Source organism: Podarcis muralis, chromosome 1 (assembly GCF_964188315.1).
Source record: "Podarcis muralis chromosome 1, rPodMur119.hap1.1, whole genome shotgun sequence".
Taxonomy (NCBI): domain Eukaryota; kingdom Metazoa; phylum Chordata; class Lepidosauria; order Squamata; family Lacertidae; genus Podarcis; species Podarcis muralis.
In genome coordinates this window covers 41,996,637-42,018,340 of record NC_135655.1, presented here as the reverse complement: position 1 = coordinate 42,018,340, position 21,704 = coordinate 41,996,637, and the positions used below count along the sequence as shown (strand labels likewise).

Below are 21,704 nucleotides of genomic sequence, written 5' to 3'. Positions count from 1 at the left end.
AATGCCCATCAACCGCCGGGGAGGGGGCTCAAATATTTTATTGCAGGGGGCCAAAAGGACCTCGGCCCCTAGGAGTTGGCTCCTATGCCAGTTAGTAAGAAACAAAAGGAAGATAGGAATAAAACTCAATAAGTGGGTGGTGTCAATGCTCTTAAAAAGATCACCGTAGTTCCCTCAGATATACTCCTAGTTGGTAAGGCAATCCATATGGTAGAGATTGTTCCAAGAGTAATTTTGACTACTGTCAACAGCTTCTACTGGACTAAAGCTGGCAATTGGTTCATTGTGGGCGGGAAAGATTGAAGGCTAAGCTTATAGTGTCGACCCTTTAAACCAAAAAATGAGCGCCCACTCCTATGTCTAAGAATGATATATGCCCAGCAATGTTGCTGGTAGCAACAGAATGATGCCAAGGCATCGTGAAGCTTCCATCAATACAAATGAGCTACTAAATGAAAGTGAGTTAGCCAGGAGTCATAAGAAGAGTTCAGGAAGTTGTGCCCTTGATATTAAACAAGTGTCTCAGCTGTCAAGAGAGTATGAGTAATACCTATCATTATCTTGACAAATAGTCTGATATAGCAAGTAATGAGATTGTCATCTAAAACATTGTCATCTACACCATTGTCCCCAAAGTCCAGTCAGCTGTGGTCCCCCAAGCTATTTTCAATATAGCCATAATTGTAAAAAACAAAAACAAAAAACCACCACCTCCTATTACCTTGGGCATCGAAAGCAGAGTGGCAAGCCAACCAAATGTGCCCTTCAACAACCAACAGAAAGCCCCACCTCAGCACAAAATAAGAACAAACAACAACATAATTAACAGACTCAGTAATTTTGTGATCTTGCTACTTTAAACTTTGCTCTTCCTTTTTCTCCTCACCGGTTATTCCCTTGGAGCCACTCCCATACCAAGGGCCTGTGCACAGAAGGTGAAATGAACCACACTAAATGCCACCTTAGCGTGGGAAATTGTGTGACATGTAGTCAAGTCACAGTCAGCCTTTTTGCCACGTTATGATTTCCCAACAGCTTGCAAATGTCTCTTGCGTGACACATTCAAGGCAGCCCACAGACACGAGACTAACAGTACTACCCCTATGCATATTTACTCAGAAGTCCAATGAGTCGAAAGAGCCTTACTCCCAGGTAAGTGGGTAAACGTTGCAATCTCAATGGCTCTGGATTCCAGCAATAGCGACCATTGCTAGAATCTAATGGTCACTATGGCCAGAACACAGGAAGTTGCCTTATACTGAGCCCAGACCATTGACCCATTTAGCTCAGTATTTTCAACACAGGTTGGCAGCAGCTCTCCATAGGCACCTGCTTGGCCACTGTGAGAGCAGAATGCTGGCCCAGATGGGGCACTGGTCTGATCCAGGAAGACTCTTCTGATGTTCTTATCTTATATTTGGCTCATCCACCTGCACTAGGCTAGTGAATTTCTATAACTTTCCCCCCAACTTGCTGCCATGCCTCATTCAAAACATGCATTTGAAACTTCCTTCATTCTCAAGACAAAAGATCAACCAGTGACCAACATGATAATATTCCTCCAGGTTCCCTCCCTAATTTTAAGTTTCTTTGGATTCTGGACCATTTCTTTCTTCCTTCCCCACACCCCCAAAGCAATGCTTCAGTAAATTCAAATGCTTTGAAAAGAAATGAACGAAGGAACCATGGCTGTGGTGAGCAGCTATTAGCAACAGCGTTCTTCAAAGTCTTCTTGAGTTATGGACTAAACACTTTTACACTGCAGTTGTGGTCTGGAACTCTTGGCCAGCTCTCAAGCCCACACCCACAAAGACTGCCAGAATCCGACCACAATTTCCCCCAAAAAAACACCCAAGGAAGGCAGTTACACCTGCAGATGCAACAGTTACCTGGCTCAGAGAGACACATGGGCACCTTCAATAGCAGACACGTATTTGCTCACAAGTAGTGAGGATGATGAAAACTGCATCCAATTTTGCATTCATAACACCTCGGGTTTCCTAGCAGCATTTGTGTCTTATTTCCACCAGCTATCTCAGCTATCTTAGACCACAGCCTCATACCAGACAGGTGGACATGGTTTAAAAGGTCAGACTAGCAAGATTGCTGGGAGGGGGAGAGACCCACCATGCACAAAAACTGATTTTAAAGAGAGAGAGAGAAATCCTCCTGTTTCAGTTTTAATAACCTGCTTACATTTTGCATTTTGCTGAAGCCACACTGTCCTCGTGCATTACAGTTCTGCTTCCAGCACTCCTGGAGCGTATTTGCATTTCTCTCCCCCCCCCCCATTTAATATATTTTTTAAAAAATACAAAAAGCCTAAATCAAACACTTTTTGAGCTGGTAGAGAAAGAACACACAAGAGCAATTTTAATTCACAACTGGATTTGGACCTGGTAAGTAAATGTAAAATGCATACCTGAGGCTTAAGCAATTAGAGAAGGTCCCTTTTTGACATACAGCCTGTACTTCCAAGACACTGACATTTCAGTAACATGCTAGTCTTTAGTCTCTGCTGCCCCCCCCCGACCTATTCCCCCCCCCCACTCCGTTTAGTGCTCACATCTGTACTGAGAGAACAGCCACCAGCGGAAATAATCAGTCCCTGCCATAAAGGAAAAGGCGCTCGAGACTGAGATTCTCTCCACGATCCATCCCTGCTGCCCGGGAGCCACGTCAAGATTTTTTTCAACTCCGGATATAGCTTTTTCATAGATAATACAATCCCAAAGGCTGTCACATCTCCCAGTGACTGCGAGGAAAAGCACAGCCGGCAGATTCAGAGCAAGAGGGAGGAGGGACCAGCTGGGAAGGAGGGGCGAGGCAAGAGGGGAGGAAAAAAGGGGGTCAGGCACCGTCAGGGAGAGGGGAGTGGGGAGAGGGGAGAGGGAGAAGGAAAGGGTCGGGGGCTGGGAGTGTGTGGCCCGGGAAATGGCCAGCCTGCCAGAAGAGATGCCGAACTACTCGCTCTTGGCGCGGGCTCGCTGTGCATGTTAATAGCGGGGATCTAGCGTCACGTTTGCTATAGCCCCCTGGCCGCACGGTGCATTTGTGAGCTGTGTGAGAGCAGACCCGTGGAAAAGAATGGGCGTGACTAACAGCTTCGTTCATTTCAATGGGTCTACTCTGAGCAGGGCGAGCATCAGATAACGCCCCTGAGCGGGGTTCACCTAATGGAGCCCATCAGCTTCATTAGGGATTCTGCTTGCGTAAGGGGGATTTCTCTGTCACCCCGCACCCCCCAAAAAAAATTGGCTGGGGGAGGCCGGGGTGTCAGGAAAACCCCAGAGCTGGATGCCAGAAGAGAGGGGCGGATTGTTCCATCTGGCAAACTGAAATGCTTGCACAGACTGAACGTGCATCGGAGTCCTAGTTTCTCCCCTCCCCAGGCTTATTAACTTTTCCTCTCTCTTTTTTTCTCCCTCCCCTCCTCCTCTTGTCTTTCCTGCTACTGAAATTTTGTTTGTAAGTTCTATGGGGCAGGGATCTCCCCCTTTCTTTGCTTATGTTGATCTCTAAAGCCATAGGTGCAATAACCAGTGGCTTTTTTGTGACCTCTTTGCTTTCACCTCCTGCCCTACAACTGCCCATGGCAGCCATTTTGTGCTGGCACCCACAGAATCTTTGGCCAAGATATGAGTACTGGCATTTCTTTCTTTCTTTCACTACTATAACAAAAAGGCACTGGAGGTAACTATTGTTGTTGTTGTTGTTGTTGTTGTTGTTGTTGTTGTTGTTGTTTATCATTTCTTCTTTTGACAATACTTTTAATTCTTTGTTCTGATTTCTTTGTTACAGGCCAAAGAACAAGCATAGTAATATCACCAATCCGAAGGCAGCAGGTGTGAAGTATCAGGAACAAGCTAGATATGAGGTGAGGTTAAATGCACCTCCCACCCCGCCAGTGTGGGGTGGGGCAGGTCAGCATCCAAATTGCATCAGCTGAGAGAGGGGAGCTGATAACTAATGAGATCCCAGCAGCTGTGGAGAGGGAATTTAACCCTTCTTCCCCTTTTGTGTTTCTGGAGGATGAACTATCCTCTCAAACTAGTATTTGTGTTGGGAGGAAATCCCACACTGCCACCAATGGAGTGTTTGCCCTCAAAGCAAATACAAGCATCATACCTGGGATTTTCCTCGACTGCTGCAGAGGAAGAAAGGGTTACACTTCCTCTCTGTGCCATCCTTGATCTCATTAATTTCCAGCTCTCCCCAATGAATACAGCTTGCTTTTTTAAAAACAACAACAGAACCTCACATGTTAGATGCAAAGTCAAATTTAAGTCATGTGTACTTTTGTTCCTTAGTGGGGTATATATTGAGGGGGGACAGAAGAAAACTTAAGACTTGTGCCAAATGAAAAAAGGTCCCATCTACTCATTACTGGAGAGATTACATTCCTCTGGTTGCTAATTATTCAGCAGAAATGATTTCAGATATTTCCCTTGATCCTCATAGCTATAGAGATGCTCCAGATTTCCAGCTATTAAGACCAACATCTCATTAGAAGGCTGATGAATGTTATTGTATTACTATGCAGGCCAGAGCTGCTAAACAGAAAGCAGGAAATTCTCCTGTACACCTGTATTTGTGTACCCAATACATTGGTACCTCGGGTTACAGATGCTTCAGGTTACAGACTCTGCTAACCCAGAAATAGTACCTTGGGTTAAGAACTTAGCTTTAGGATGAGAACAGAAATTGTGCGGCGGCAGCAGCGGGAGGCCCCATTAGCTAAAGTGGTACCTCGGGTTAAGAACAGTTTCAGGGTAAGAACGGACCTCCAGAACGAATTAAATTCTTAACCCGAGGTACCACTGTATATTACACTTGCAGTCACACAGAAACCATTCGGTATTATCATTATTTATACCTAAACACAGGTGTTTGTAGCACCTGGCAGACAAGCAAAAATGACGGGCCCTTTCCCAAAGGGGTGTAATAATGTAAATCAGATTTTACCTTGCAATCTAAGATTGGGAGGTGGGGAGGCAGGGAAGATGGAAGCCATGGTTTGGCATTCGAAGGGAGGTTTCTGCAGTACATGTGGAGGCAGCTGGGATGACTGAATTCCTTAGTCCAGAGCTGGGGGACCTTGTAGCCCTCCAGAGATGTTCCTGAACTACAGTTCCTATCGCGCCAACCAATGGCAATGCTGGCTGGATATTATGATCCGCAGGACTGCAGGTACCCCATCTTCCTTACTCCATTGAAGAGCCAGGATGTTGTACATTTCTTTTGCCTCCTTGCTGGGGGAAAAATCCTTCACCCACCTCCGTCACAAAGTACAGTCACTTTTTGTTAGTATGTTGCATTTTATGGCTTTCTCCCCAATAACGACACTCTGCTCCTGGCATTTTAAAGATGCCAATGGCACTGCAAACTGATGATGGAATGCTCTAAATCCTTTTGTGGACACAGATTACCATTCCATTAGAAACAAGCTTAAGAGGGAGACAGAGACTGAGTGAGAAAGAAAAACTATTTGCTATATTGCTGGGTGTATTTGGGGACAGAAGAGAAAGAAACTGCAAGAGTGCAGTGTCTTGTGAAAAATTATACCAAGAGGGCTGAAAGGGTAAAAAAAAGAAAATATAAATGAAACCTAAACTGCATTGTTGTTGTTTTGTTCTTTTCTCATTTTTAAATGAATGGCATCTGATGGCTAGGGGGTATATTGGCTCTTAATAATATGAATGGCAAATTCCATTTAGTGAGCCTGTGTGTTTCTGTAGATAAAATCTTAGGGTGTGGACAAATGAAATGATTGGAATATTCTGAAAGTGGCCTCTCTGAATGTGGCCTTGCTGTGATCTAGGGATGGGCAACCTCTCCCAAGCTCACCTTAGTTTGCCTTGGAATAGAGCCGAGTTGGAACTTTCAGGAATAACTGTTTGCTTTGGAAAGGTGGTGGTGGAGGAACCATAGAATTGCAGAGTTGGAATGGAACCCATGGTTCAGCCGGTTCTGCTCCTTGAAATGCAGAAATCACTGCTAAAGCTTCCAGTGAAGGAGCCTAGCAGTCCAACTGTCCAGCAGCTTTTAGCATCAGAAAGTTCTTGCTAAAGTTTAGTCAGAATCTGCTTTCTTTGAATCCATTGGTTCAGGTCCTACCCTCTAGAACAGTAGAAAGCAAGCTTGCTCCATCTTCCATGTGACAGCCCTTCAGATTTTGAAGATGGCTATCATATCACCTCTCAGTCTCCTGTTCTCCAGGCTAGACATCCCTAACTCCCTCTTCTGATATCCTTCTTAAATTGTGATGCCCAGAACTGGACTCGGTACTCCAGGTGTGGTCTGACCAAGGCAGAATACTTCCATTGATCTGGACACAATACTTATGTTTATGCAACCTAAAATAGCATTAGCTTTCTTTTTGCTGCATCACACTGTTAATCATGCTAAACCTGTGGTCAACTAAGACCCCTAGGCAGGGGACGTTCCTGGGTTTGAACCTGTGACTTTTTGCATACAACACCATGTGCTGTACCCCTGAGCCATGGCTCTTTCCCCCAAAGCTTTAGCCCCACAGTTTCCCTCAGTTCCACAGGACTGATGGCAAGTATAACTGCTCCTATCAGTTTTGGAGAGTCCCATGGCTGCTCTTAAATATTGGCAGAACAAATTACAGATCTCACATGTTGCGTGTAGTTAGAATGGGCAACACACAGAAGCAGAATGCAGAGAAGCCTTGAACTGGTGCAGATGTTGTAATCCAGCAAACTGTTTGCCAATATGTCTTACACTATATTTTACAACCAGCAATTGCTAATGATTGCCAATCTCCTACACATACAATGTACCAATTCAGCATTTGCACATAAAATTTCATCACTTAATGACTGCAAGTGATAATTTCCATGGGTGAAACGGCTATCATCAATGAAACAGTGCACACAGAGCGAGCTTTCATGTCATCGCAAATCACCTGAAACACAATATCTTTTAATGGAGGCCATTATGTACATGCCTCTCACTAAATGCTTGGGGGGGTGGTTTCCCCTGGGTCCAACATTGCCACAGGAGACTCTGGTGGGCTTGGAGTGCCTATCTCCAGCTATACCTGGTTTGCCAACTATGGCCTCCTTTTGAATAGAGATGACTTGGCCACTGTACTCCATGCTTGGATAGCTTCCAGACTGGATTATTGCAATGTGCTATACATGGGGCTGCCCTGGAAGACAGCTCAGAAACTTCAGCTGGTCCAAAATGCAGCAGCCAGATTACTGGTTGGGGGTTCCATTTTGAATGTGTATAACCCCTGTGTTAACACAGCTGCGCTGGTCAGCAGTTCATTTCCAGGCCCAATTCAAAGTGTTCACATCAATGTATGAAGCCCTAAATGACTTAGGCCCCAAATATCTGAAAGACTGCTTCCTTCCCAACAGACCCTCTTAGGTGTTAAGATCAGCCCTCTTGGTAGTTCAACTGCCCTCCGAGGTCCAGGATGGGTGAAGCCGTTGATGAGTTTGCAGAACAGTGGAGCTTTTGTTTCGCCAGCTTTACACAGCGCTGGCCTTTCCATTAGGAGGTGGAGAGTGGCAGCAAGGAGCTGAAGGAAAGATCTCACCACTCATGCTAGCCTGCAATGTGCAATGGAGGATGCTATCATAAGAACATAAGGAGAAGCTGCTGGATCAGGCCAATGGCCCATCTAGGCCAGCATCCTGTTCTCACATGCCTGTGTGAGACCTGCAAACTGGGCATGAGCGTAACAGTGCTCTGCCTACATGCGATTTCCAGCAATTGGTTTTCAGCAAAATGTCTTGGGCCAACTCCTATAGACAACCTTTCCCCCCAAAACACACACACACCTCTCTGATCCTTTGCATCAGACCTTATCTTATGTGTATGACAGCGAGAGGTACACAGCACACACAAAATAGGTCCTACGTTTTAAACGCCTGTCTCCTTATCCTGCTCAAGTTTCCCAGCTCCGTGACATTTAGAAGTTTTCACTCACCAGGTGAACAGTCCGCTGTCTCTTCTCTGTTTGGCCTCAAATCAGGCTAAATCCTTAATACCCTGGCAAAGAAGAATACACAGCAGTCAGCAAATGTTACCAAACAATTCTCATGTGGGACAAGTAATTATATACACACAGACACCACACAACATGTGGCAATTACCTTTGGATCACGGGAGATGTGGGTTGGCATCTCCTCTAAAATCATACAGAAGAGTTTCAGCCCCGTTTTGTCAATTTTCCTTGATAGTTTAAAATTAAATCTGGATTGCGCACGATTCCAGGAGATACGGCAAGTGTATGCCAGGCAGGGGCTTTCTTAGTAAATTTGAAATAGGTGGGTGTGGGGTTCTCCCCGCCCCCACCCCCAGGCAGAAGGTCCTCGGAAGACATGATTATGTCTTGCATACATAGAGGCAGCAGGCAGACACGTTTCTTGCATGCTGACTGATTTCAGAAGCATCAGTTGGGGCATCTTTTAACCCCTTCCCCTCTCCTTGTCAGTTTCATCCATGCAATTTTCCTTCCACGTATTCTGACAGTTTACAGAGTCGGCCCCCACCCCCAATCCTACCCCACCCACCAGACAGACACCACATCCCCAGCCCACCCACCCCCTGTAAACGGCGTTAACAGATATACTTGCAGGTCCACCTCCCACAGGTCTTGGAAATGACAGGGTGCGAAAGGAGATCAGGGTGCATCAGGAATGATGCTGGTGAGGACTGTTCCAAGGGAGAAGGAATAAAAGACTGCTAGCAAACTCTACTTCTGCCATTGAGCAAAGCTGATTGGTGGATGGTTGTTGCCGGGTTACAGGAGTGAAGATGGAGTAAAGGCCTTCCCAAAGGAGTTCAGCTTTCAGTTTTCTTCCCCCCACCCACCCAAGAATAATCCCTGAAAGGGGAGAAGCTGCAGAGAAGCCTTGCAAACTGCTCCCCGCCCTCACCGTACAAGCACATCAATGCTCAGCATATTCCTCCTTGGCACTCTGTTGTTTTTTCTTTTATCTCTTTTTTTGAATGCAGCTCTGCGTACGAAGAGTTAATCCTCAGCAGCAAAGCAACTGGAAAGCGAAGATGTTAGTTGAAACTGACAAATCCAGTCCTCCGTAAGCAGCCAGCAAATAGGATGTGAGAGCAGCAATCAGAAGTCAGTCTCATAAATAAGCAAACCTGGTCGTGCTGCTCCTCAACAGGAGGAAGGCTCCTTTACTCCAGGGCTGCCGCTGCCACCTGAGAGCAAAGTAGGAACTCAAGTTCACGCCGAGTTCCTTGCTGACGCTCCAAAAGAAAACTTAGGAGAGAATGACAGAAGGGGAGCAGAACAGTGGAGAAGGGGGCGGAGGCCTGCCTGGCGTGTTTGTGCAGGGCTCCCGTTCACCTAGCGAGGAGTTTGACTTCGGGGCGTGGCCCTGCAAGCACACAGGAACGCGTTGCAAAGGCACGGATTTGAATTTTAACGAACCGGATAATGCTGACATTGGGATTTGCAGGGCATGAGTTTTCCACTCCAGTGTCCACATCAGGGTTTGCAGCCAAAGTGACAGGTTGAGAATCCCTGACTAAGGTGCTGAGATTTCATACCCTCCAACATTACTCTGACGAAAATAGGAACAGCCTATTCAATAATAATAATAATAATAATAATAATAATAATAATAATAATAATAATAATACAGTGGTACCTCGGGTTAAGAACTTAATTCGTTCCGGAGGTCCGTTCTTAACCTGAAATTGTTCTTAACCTGAAGCACCACTTTAGCTGCTGCGCCGCCAGAGCACGATTTCTGTTCTCTTCCTGAAGCAAAGTTCTTAACCTGAGGTACTATTTCTGGGTTAGCGGAGTCTGTAACCTGAAGTGTATGTCACCTGAAGCGTATGTAACCCAAGGTACCACTGTAATAATAATAATAATAATACAGTGGTACCTCAGGTTAAGAACTTAATTTGTTTTGGAGATCTGTTCTTAACCTGAAACTGTTCTTAACCTGAAGCACCACTTTAGCTAATGGGGCTTCCTGCCGCCGCCGCACGATTTCTGTTCTCACCCTGAAGCAAAGTTCTTAACCCGAGGTACTATTTTTGGGTTAGTGGAGTCTGTAACCTGAAGCATCTGTAAACTGAGTTACCACTGTAATAATAATTACTATTTATACCCTGCCCATCTGACTAGGTTGCCCCAACCACCCTGGGCGGCTTCCAACATATATAAAAACATAATAAAACATTAAGCATTAAAAAAAAACAAAAACCCTTCCCTATACATGACTGCCTTCAGATGGCCCTGGGGTTGGATAATGCCTCCGACATTTCTCTGACGAAAATAGGGATGTCCTAAGGAAAAGCGGGACATTCTGGGATCAAATCAGAAACCAGGAAGGTTTCTGTAAATCCAGGACTGTCCCTGGAAAAAAGGCGTCTGAGATTTGTGAGTGGGTACTCCGATGTGGTTGCACACCTAGTGGTGCCATTGGGGAGAGCTGGGGGGGGCAGATGTCTGGGAACCCGCTACACAGCAGAATAAGCAGGAGGGCTCCCTAGGGCAACAGGGCTGGCTTATTGTACTTTGAAGCCATTCACATTGCCGTCAAAAGAGAGACTCTTTCCCCACCCCTCGCCCGCTGCATAGCAGGTAAGCTCAGGATCCAAAATCCCTGCACTGCTGTGCACAGACCTTCTTAGCTGACTGACCTACTAAAACTTTGCTGAGATCATTAGCTCTTCTCTCTCCCAATCCCCAGAGCCTCAGGGCCTTCGAGCCTTCGCTATCCCTAATGAATCTTGACATTTCTTCACCATGTCACCCAGCTTGCAAATTTCGAGACCAGCCCTGAATTTCCTAGCTATTGCCTAGCAGAAGCAGTCTTGCTTGTTGATATAAATATATATTAGGAGGAGGAATAATAATTAATGCCTTGCAAATCCACACAACACACGATCTGGTTTAAATTCTCTGAGAGTCTCTTGAGAGTCTGTGTAGGCTCCTAGAAAAGCACCCAGCCCCCCAGCCCCAGCAAACCAAGTACACAGAAGATACTGGAAATGCGCCTGAAGTGAGATAAAAGTTCAGAGTTCACGTCATCCGAAGCCATCGGCAAATAAGAGAGGCTTGGTTTATTTGCAAGGATCTAATGCAAACAATGGACACTGCACACGAAAGCGCTTAGGTCCAAAGACCTCAGATAGAACGCCTCAAGGTACACATAGTATCTTGTCTATTGATCTAAGGTCTCACAAGAACAGTACATTCACTCTGTTCAGTTCACTCCATCCAGCTTTTTAAGAAAATAGAGAGTCATGCTTTTCGGCCTTGATTTTAGGAAAGTACAGGGCAACTTGGCTTCTTTCCAGACGCTGCTCTTCACCAAGTGTCCTTGGGAAAGTCACTTGAGCCCATCTGCCTCTGTACAAAGTATTCAGTGCACAAATATTCAGGCCCTTAGTACACTACCATGAAGCATGAGCCATATGGAGCTGGGAAGATGCTGATGATACTGGTGATACTGATGCTTTAAAAAGACCAGTGTTAATCTAACCTCCATGTAAGCTTTCTGCAAGCCAATCAGGATGAATGCTAAATAAACAGGTTATCTAGAGGCACCCAGGGATGAGGCTTAAGTTGCACTGCATTTTATTTATGCATTTATTAAAAATACAGATTTCCAATACTAATTCAGTTCTGCAAGTATAATTTTTAATTGGTGCTTTGTAGTAGTTATGCACATAAAACTGGGCCATGGAAAGGACTCAACAAGCTGGCCTGGTTTTGTTAGGCCACTGTAAGTTAAAGTAACCCTCAAAAATTAGGCTTCCAGGAGCACACATGCGCACAAAATTGCTGCAAGAAGTCAATTTACAGTAGAGAGAATGGCTGTGCCATCTTTGGTATTCTTGTCTTTACAGAGCAGCCTTCCATATTATTATCTATTGTCTGTACTGCAATAGTCACAGAGATCACTATCAAAATAATGGCTACGTGTTCTGTCATCACTCTAAAAGCTTGACTGTGGGTGTGTTTTTTTTGGGGGGGTAACAAAAGGAATCCTCATTCCACATCTCTGACATGGGGAAACCTGACTTTCATTTACCAGTGAGAGATGTTAGCGTTTAGGATTGTCACTGAAGGAATGTGACAATATACAGAAGAACAAAATACTTAAGACAAAATTGCTTAAGGACCTAACCACACTAGAAAACCTTGCAAGAAAATGACTGCACATAAAGGATTTAGTGTCCTGTTTTTGGCAAGCCATTGAAACAGAAGCTATCCCATGATTTACAGTAGTAGCTATCCAAACATTTGAGCAATGTTTTCTATAGATAATATTGTCCAAGTTTGGTCAAAGGCCAATTCTATACTCTCTTTCAACATGTTGCTATAATAAATAAGCCATGCAGGTTGTTGAATAAGCAGAGAGCAACTCCCAACGCAGAAGCGTTCCAATTTGTGTAATCCCATTTCCCACTGAATCCGGTATCAACAATTTCCTTCCAGTTATTATTGGCTTGAGATTTCACTTTGAAAGTCAACAATGTCAGGGGTGCCCGGAGAACATATCTGGGTGCAGGAGTGCCAACTTGGCCCCGCTACTGCGGGTGCCCAAGACTGTGGGTGACATGCGCCTGCATGGCCCTGGCACCGAAATCTGTGGGTGCCTGGCCCCTTCATGGGGAGTTTTGTGGGTGCTTGGGCCCCAGGGAGTTGGCACCTATGTCCACGTGGCTCATATACCAAGTCCATATTGGTAGCCTAAGTTGCCAGTCAAGCTGACCATTAGACAGTCATAGCATTGAGATGCTCACTGAACCCCCCCCCCCCAAGAAGCCATGATGACGTGGGGCTCTGTGGTGTCCCAAAAGGAGAAAAATTTAAAAAATAAAGGAAGTGTTTCCAGACGCCAGTAGTTGCCAACTTAGCATAGCAGATCATTTTTGGATGAGACGTTAGTTGTCAGGACTGAGTTATCTTTATTATCATTGCATTTTAGACTACCCTGATCTTCACAACACACGATGTGAAAGCAAGTCCTATTGATCTCAGTGCTCTAAATCTCCGAGCAGCATGTTTAGGAGTGTGTTTCAGCATTTAATTTCATACAAAATCCCATGAATTGGGATGTGTGTTGAACTTTAAAATGCAGGCAACTTATTCAGGAATGGTGTGGCAGGTTGGACAGCAAGCATGCATCCTTGGCATGGAAAACAGCTCCCTGATCTAGTATTTCACATGGTGATGTCTCATTACAAGTTATAAAGTTCAAAGTGTTTGTATTGACATATAAAGTCCTACGCAGCTTAATACCTTGATACTTACTAGCTTGCCTGCTCCAGATATAGCAGCCTATATACCGTACATTAAGATCAGGTGGCAACACCCTTTTAACTGCACCACACTTACTGAGTGTGCTATTAGTGTGAGGGCATTCTCCATAGGGTATCCCAGTTACGCAATGCCAACCCTCACAGATGCAGCCGCTGCTGACCGTAATAGGTTTTATGCTTCTTTTGAAGACATTTCTATTTACTCAGGCATTTGGATGATTTATTGGGAAGCGATTTCACCTTCACTGAACTGGATTGTGACTTGATTTATATTTATTGTTTTTGTTTGTTTTAAGAGTGGGTGGTGGTGGTGGTGGTGATGTATTTGTGCTTTGGTGTTGTTCCCCTGTCTAAGATTTATTTTAATGAAAATAGGACCAAAAATGCCATTAATAATAATAAAGTAATAATAATTTATTATTTATACCCCACCCATCTTGCAAAATCATTGCAGGAGATCTTGGGGTCCTTACCAGGCCCCGATGGTGCAAGTGGTTCCGTTAAATTGCGAACAATCTGAAAGAGTCTCCTGCTGCTGTTTTCTGCAGATGCAATAGAGGCGATGAAGAAGGTCCTCTTCACCATCGCTATCACCACTTGGTAGGCTCGACGCTGAGCTCTAACCTGTGTCCAGTCCGATTTAGAATGAGTTTTCCTCCACTGGCGCTCTAGCTGTCTCAGCAATTGTTTCATTGCCCTCAGCTCTGGGGAAAACCACAGGGCTGTCCAGGCTCCATGCAATCGGAGAGGGCGCTTCGGAGCCAGACAGTCGATAGCCCTGGTTAACTCCGCATTCCAGCGGGCCACCAGGGAATCAGCTGAAAGGCCATCAACATGGGATAAAACATCCCCTACCACTCTCTGGAAATAAAAACTGAGAAAACTGTGTTCGCATCATGGGTGAAGAACTTACTTCATTTTGCCTTAGAATATTACATCTGCTACAAAGGGGCATATTTCCCCATTTGAGCTCTCCCCCCCCCCCCATGTATCTAGATACATAGATATCTAGAATTGTTAAGGAAGCCTGTGAATACAGATTGCAGTACTGTAATATTGAATCTGTTAAGGTGCTATGTACCTAAGCCATATTTAGAGCAGACCTGCTGAAATCAATGCACTTAAGCCTGCCCTAAGTATGACTATCACTGAATAGCAACCTTAATTCATAACACTATACGCTGTAATTTAGTGTGGGGCACAGATTAAATTACATGGAATTTGTACTTTCTGAATTGAAAAGAGAGCAATCAAAGCAAGAACCTGTCTCTTTTAAAGCATTCGTGGGACATAATGAATACTAGAAGACTGTCAATAAGACAACACAGATGCTACTTAATGAGGCAGAATCTCTGGGGGAATCTTACTGAGCCTACAGTAATCAAGCTGCCATTATTAACTTATAAAAACACAGAGGCCTCTGCCTCTAATTCAACCTTGATAAAATCACCATAGCAGCCTCGAGGAATAAAATTGCTCAAAATATTTAGTTGATAATATAGATCACTAATTCCCAAAGGCTCGGGGTAAGTAAAAATAAAATGAAATTAAAAAACAAACATAAAACTATTCCATTAAAATTGCAATGAAGCTGCAAATTTAAAATCTCAGAAAATGTGAGCTCTTCTCTCCCCAACATGTTGGTTCAGACTCTTGGGCTTCAAAAGCCAGTCTTAATGAACAGAGTCTCCCAGGGTTCCAAACAAAGCTTAACAGGGACGCAGACTTATAAAAAATATTGGGGGGGCCCGGGAAAGCTCATGAATAATAAATAAGCTCATGAATATGCAAATAAAGTGGCACCGCCTCCTCGTGAGCGAATAGGGGAGAGCGTGCTGCGCCTATTAATCAGCTCCAAAGGAAATTGGGTGGAGCTTTTGCTCGGGAGGGAGGGCAGGAGGCATGCAGCCCGCCCCTCCCTGTGCATTTTGGGCTGGGGGAGGGGCGGCGATGGCGCTCTGCTGGAGGGGCGCCGGAGATTATTGGGGGGGCGGAGCCCCCCCAAACGAATTTTTGAGGGGGCTCGGGCCCCCTCAAGCCCCATGGAGTCGGCGCCTATGAAGCTTAAGACTTGGGACATGCATTTCCAACACTGCTTGACATCTGGAAGAACGATTCACTACAGACAATTTTATCATCCCTTCATGTCAATTCAAAAACTGATATTTAAATGGAGATAAAAAGGTAAAGGTAAAGGGACCCCTGGCCATTAGGTCCAGTCGTGACTGACTCTGGGGTTGCAGTGCTCATCAAATGTTGATCAAGGTGGCTGGGGCACACTAGTCAGATGGGCAGGGTATAAATAGTAAAATATTATTATTATTATTATTATTATTATTATTATTATTATTATTAATGTCCCTATTTTCATCAGAGAAATTTTGGAGGGTATGTAAATGTGAGATGTGCAGGGAGCAGGCAGGTGGTACAACTACTAGCTTCTAGCAGATATAAGAAGTGAAACTAGGAATCTGCAAGTAATCTTCGAAACTATGCTAAAGGGACAGTTTCAAGCTCTCTACCTTCTTAGTCCCATGAAATCAATAGAATCCTCTGGTTGTTGGCTGTCTCTTAGCAAACGCCATCAAGTTTAGTAACAGTCGGTGGGCACTTGGGTGGCACAAGGAAGGAAGCAGGCAGCTAAACCAAGCCTGCTGCCATCAGTTGTGCCATGCTATTGGCATTCTGTGCTGAAAAACAACCACCTTCTTAATAGCCAGTTTAGATATAAGAAAAGCAACTAAGCAGAGCTCCAGAGCTCACAAATCTCGCCAAGGTAGAGATCATGATCTCTCCACAAATTGCCGCAAAACTACAAGACACCCACTTTCCCAATTTACCTAATGTCTGAACTGGTTCTCAGCAAAGCAAGACTTTCTTTTAGGATGCTTTGTTCTAGATCTACATCCTTAGAAGCTGCCTGCTTTGATGTAAGGTTGCCAAATCTTCATCCACAGAGATTATCCCTGGCATTTTAAACCAGGGGTGGCGGACCTGTGAACCTCTAAATACTCTGGACTCCAGTGCCCATCAGCTCCAGCCAACATAGCCAGTGGTGAGGAATGATGGCAGTTAAGAGTCCAACAGCATCTGGAAGGCTACAGGTGAGACATCCCAGAGCATGTCCTCCAGATAGACTACGGAGATTATTCTGCCCCACCTACTTTCCTCTCACATCTGCCATGTGTAAACAACAACAGCAACCTAGAATCCTGCTCATTACTACAAGGGGAATGTAAGCAAAGAGGCTGGCAGAGGAACAGGGGAGGGAGTACAGTATGAACATCCTCTCTTGGTGCTTTTGAGTATACTGAAATAGACCAAGGGATAAAAAGCTGTATAATGAACCAAACATATAATTGTGGGGTTTTATTGGTGGTTTTTAAAATTATGTTATGTATTTTGTGTTTCCTTTTGTATTTTTATGTTGTAAACTGCCCTGTGGTCTTCAAATGAAGGGCAGTATAATAATAATAATAATAATAATAATAATAATAATAATAATAATAATAATAATATCAAAATCAAGACTGCTACATTTAAATGATAGTGGCAGAGGGAGGAGATTGGCACTATTCTCAGGGAGCAACTTCAACAAGAAATCCTACTTGGTCTTACTGCATGACTGAATATTGTTTAAAATAGAGACAGGGAACCCTCCAAATGTTGTTGGACCTCTCCAATTCACATCAGCCCCAGCCAGTACAGCCAAGAGCCAGGAGGAATGTTGCAGGATGTAGCTCAGCAACATCAGAAGGACCACCATTTCTTTGTTACTGCATTAAAATTAGTGCTATCCTAGCAAGAGAGTCAGAGTTAGGGAGCACGCCATAAACCCATCTCCATTCTCAGGCTTTCCAATCCAACCGAGATAGAACACAACACTGGGAATCAGCAGATTGTCCTAGAAAGACCTTTGGAATTACTTTAATATTTACCTGGACACCTGGTTATTATCCTGATTCTTCAGTTTGATAATGACAGCACTGCAGCATCAGTGACAGCCCTGCCTGCAAACTGAATGGTTCAGTAGAAAATGAAAGGAGATCAGCAGAGACCAGCTGAAATGTCTTTGCAAAATTCAGCCACTTCCACTTTGAACTGTATTTGAACTTAGCGCCATGAGAGTTCACTCTCTGATTCTTCCACCAAGTAATCCACACACACCCCCTATCCACCTCTCACGCTGTTTGCGACATCTATGCAACCGTCTCTCACACATCCCCTTGAGAGGTCTTATTCGTGGCTGGTTCAAGAGGTGTTGCTAACAATTACTCACAGATACAAATGGCCTTTAATAACCTGCGCTCTAATTCCCTGGATTTCACCAGTATCTTTAGCAGAGAGCAGCAATCAATATTAATTAAGAGCACGTGGTTCTGGCCTGTCAAGCTGTTGCATCCCAAAGGAACATTAACGCTGTTCCTCTTAATTATCCCGCTCTCCCTAGGTAGCAAAAATCTAGGTCCACAAAGTGAACCAAAGGAGAAAGCATGGAAATGGCTGGAATAAAGAATTGTGACCTTTGTAGTGAGGCAGCCAAGTTGCAAAGAAGGGCGCAGAGGGCTCCTCTACCTCGAATGTTTATAACCAAAATAGAAATTTCAACAGATGCTAATTTTTCTTCCATGCATGAAAAGCTCCAGCTTTCAACATTCCCTCTTCTACACAGCCCTGTTCTCCATTGCGCTGTTCACACTCCAGGTGTTACTGAAGTCCCATCACTCTGGCCATTGACCACACTGTTCAAGCTGATGGGAACTGGAATCCAACAGCACCTGAAGGCCCAGAGGTTCCCCACATCTTCCTTTCCTTTCCCTTTCCTTTCCTAAATTTGGATACTGCCCTATACCCATAGATCACAGGGCAGTTCACAACATAAAATCACAATACAAAATACGTACGGATCAGGACCGCAATACCTCAAGGACACCTCTTTCCATATGAACCTACCCGGACCCTGAGATCATCTTCTGAAGCCCTCCTTCATGTGCCCCCTCCTCAAGAGGTCCGGAGGGTGGCAACACGAGAACGGGCCTTCTCTGCAGTGGCTCCCCGTTTGTGGAATGCTCTCCCCAGGGAAGTTCACCTGGCGCCTTCATTATACACCTTTAGGTGCCAGGGGAAAATGTTCCTTTTTAACCAGGCCTTTGGTTGACCTGATTGATATCCTATGCCCTTTTAAAATGTGGCTTTTGGGGGAGGGGGTGTTATTGGCTTATTGTTCTTATTTTGATTTTATATATTGTGATCTTTTCTGTGAACTGCCCTGAGGCCTGCAGGTACAGGGGGTATCAGGGCCGGATTTAGGTTTGATGAGGCCCTAAGCTCCGGAAGGTACTGGGGCCCTTTATATGTCCAGCTGTCCATTGTCAACAACAAATTGTCACTGTTTTTTATGTTGAACATATGCTATATGGTAATTTATGGACCTAATAGGTATCTAAAGCCAATTGCCACTGTTGCTGTATGTAGCTTTTTTATTTTTTTAACTTATATTTTGGAAATGTACATCCAGGTTGTTTTTTTCCTTTAAATTTTTTAGCTTATACGTAAATCCGGCACTGGGCGGTATATAAATTCAATCAATAAAATAAAATAAAAACCAAAGACAACCCAATAATCTCTCAATTGTCTCCCAAGACAGAGGGATGTCAACAGATGCTTCCCCAATGGAGGACCCTGGGATCTCAAATTTCAGTGGCGCCCTGTGCAACGCTGAAATTCAGTGCCCCCCTCTCCGCCTCTTGCCTTCCATTCCACATCATAGTTGTGGCGCCCCCTCCAGCATCCCTTAAGCTCTGCGCCCAGTGCGCCCAAACTGGTCTCGTTCCCCCAAGTCGGTCTCTGCCAATGTGATTGCATTATTGCCATCTCAAGCAGCACTCTTGAGCTATAAAGCAAGACAGAAGAAACCTGTAACACTGCGGTATATAAAAAGTTACAGGCTTTCAGTGGGAAGATACAAAAGAATAAGAGGAAGAAGAGTTTGGATTTAATATCCCGCTTTATCACTACCCAAAGGAGTCTCAAAGCGGCTAACATTCTCCTTTCCCTTCCTCCCCCACAACAAACACTCTGTGAGGTGAGTGGGGCTGAGAGACTTAAGAGAAGTGTGACTGGCCCAAGGTCACCCAGCAGCTGCATGTGGAGGAGCGAGGACGCGAACCCGGTTCCCCAGATTACGAGTCCACCTCTCAACCACTACACCACACAGTCCGTCCTGAAACCTTTGCAGGGAAAAAGGTGCATGACCTGACCCTACATCATCATGAATGCACAATAAAAAGGCCCCAGGTTAAGGAAGGCTTCTCAATACTAAAACTGTCAGACTTTTCAGATCTTCCATATGACCCAACAAAGCAGGGCAATCCCAATCCCAAAACAGAGAGGTAAGTATTGCGCCCACCAAGTACGTACAGTGGCCTGTCACCATAGCCAAAGATTCACAGAGAACAGAACCTAAATTGATGGGTGAAGGATCTCTCTCTGGCAGGATATAAATTATTCCAGACACTTCCACTGTGTGTCTCTGCACCTGCACTGAGCAGACCAGTTTCCCTACAACTAAGTAGATTTCGCTTACGAGAGCACACACAGTTTACAGACTAGTCAGAGAGAGAAATGGAAAACATTTCTAAGCACCAGCATCTCAAAAGTATGTGCACGGATCAAGCAAATGAAAGGGAGGGCGGGAAACAGCATGGAACATATCTATAATCTGTTCTGCCCAGACCAGTGAGCATGTCTGTTCTAACAGCCAGTGAATATATTAGCAGAAACAGAAGTTTAATGGAAGAACGATACAGAAATAAGAATTAATCTAGAACATATTTCCAGTTCTTTAATAAAAAAAACAAGAGTCTTGTGGCATCTCAAAGATTAACAAATGTTATTGCAGCATAAGCGTTCATGGACTAGAGTTTGTCCACAAAAGCTTACACTATAATAATGTTTGTTAGCCTTTAAGGTGCCACAGGGTTCGTTGTTACCTTCGCTGCAACAATCTACCATGGCTATTGCTCTGGAAACCATTCCCAGTATTTTACTCTTTTAAAAAAATCATTTGAAGATGTTCTGATTAATTTCTTCTTAGAAAGAAAAAACACCTCCGCTCCCCTCTGCTCAGACAAGTATATGCAGAGCATTCAAAAAATTCATTATTAAAAACCAACATTGTTTATACCCCTTAAACTCAAAATAATGGCTGTCAGTAACCTTGAATAATCTAGAGAGAGCTGCTTGTTTAGGCTACTGGTTTGGCGCTGTTGGAGGTTCTTAATCTCTTGTTCCTATTATATGGGATCAAACGGCAAAAGGACAGGAGCTATCCAGTTCTCAAGGACGACCATCTTCAGCCCACATCTTAAGTACATAAAAGGGACCCATTAGCAGCTTAAAATTATTAGCTTTTTTAAAAAAAGAAATAAATAAAAGCAGAGCCCCACTCCCTACCCCAACACCCACAAACACTTCGGTCTCCTATGGTGGTGTGTTCAGCTTACAGAATTTCAGGCTCAGCCATTCTTATCTGCTTTTAGTATTCTTCAATAAAGTCCCTGACCCTTTGGATAAGGGATGTAAACCAACCAGATCCTGTCTGCTGTGGTTTGGCTAAAGCTAAAGGCAGCCTTTCTAGGGTTAAAAGTCTTCCCTCCACTTGTTGGTGGTTTTAGGTTTGAAAAGATGGCTCCCATTGGCTGATTTAAATTGATTAGTCTGAGAAGGGAGCGGCAGCTAATAGCGCAGACAGGTCTGGAACATGACAGCTTCCACTTTTCCCAGGCACACCCCACCACCACCAAAAAAAACCCCCACACTTCTACATAAATACTCTTGTTACATGAAGGGGAAGTTCACCTGGACCCTGCTCCTTTACTAGAAGTGGAACTGGGGTCTTACCTTGAAGATCGGCTCCTGCCCTGTGTGCTTCTGCTCTTCAGAAGATTCAGCTTAGTCCCTGCCCATCTCTGACTGCAGGCTGCTGCTTGTCTCAGGAGGAGGGAAACATCCCTCGCTTCAGGCAAAAATTCCCCACAATTCCATCTCTTGAGCTTCAGAAAGATTCTGGTTCAGCATTACACATGCACAGAAATACATCCTCCTCGCAGCTGCTTCCTCACCGACACTCTCCTTGTGCCAGCTTGCCAGCTGCTGTGAAGGAGCAGATCTGAAAATGCCAAACGCCCCCCCTTGCCCAGGCAGGTGTTGAAAAAGCGGGACTCACAAGGAAGCCTCTTCCTTATACGCTTTGGAAAGAATCAGGCCAGAGTTATACTTGGGTTTTTGCTACGATGACCGGCTCATACCCAACACACCTCACAAGCAATTTTTAAAAATCTTACTTAGGCATGATATTGCGGCAAATCAGAGAATTGTAGAGTTGGAAGGGACCCGAAGGGTCATCTAGT

General features: G+C 44.6%; 1 protein-coding gene across 13 annotated transcripts in view; it reads right to left on the bottom strand.

Annotated features, from left to right (window-relative positions):
• The window catches only part of PAK6 (p21 (RAC1) activated kinase 6), a 46,101-nt gene extending 24,635 nt beyond the window's left edge, over nt 1-21,466 (bottom strand). For 2 of the 13 annotated variants that reach the window (XM_028722389.2, XM_028722398.2), the window contains exons 1-2: nt 21,196-21,466; nt 7,967-8,028 (exon numbers count right to left, since the gene is read on the bottom strand). Coding sequence is in view for 1 of the 13 variants with exons in the window: in XM_028722518.2 (XP_028578351.2) it covers nt 2,567-2,615 (49 nt within the window). In the remaining 12 variants the exon portion in view is untranslated. Of the gene's footprint in view, nt 1-2,422; nt 2,529-2,566; nt 2,806-7,966; nt 8,029-8,611; nt 8,807-8,918; nt 9,101-9,144; nt 9,304-20,798; nt 20,870-21,195 lie in introns of those variants that run through there. The other 11 variants (XM_028722438.2, XM_028722468.2, XM_077926721.1 and 8 more) reach the window with 7 other exon arrangements.
• Between the last annotated feature and the right edge of the window lie 238 nt (nt 21,467-21,704).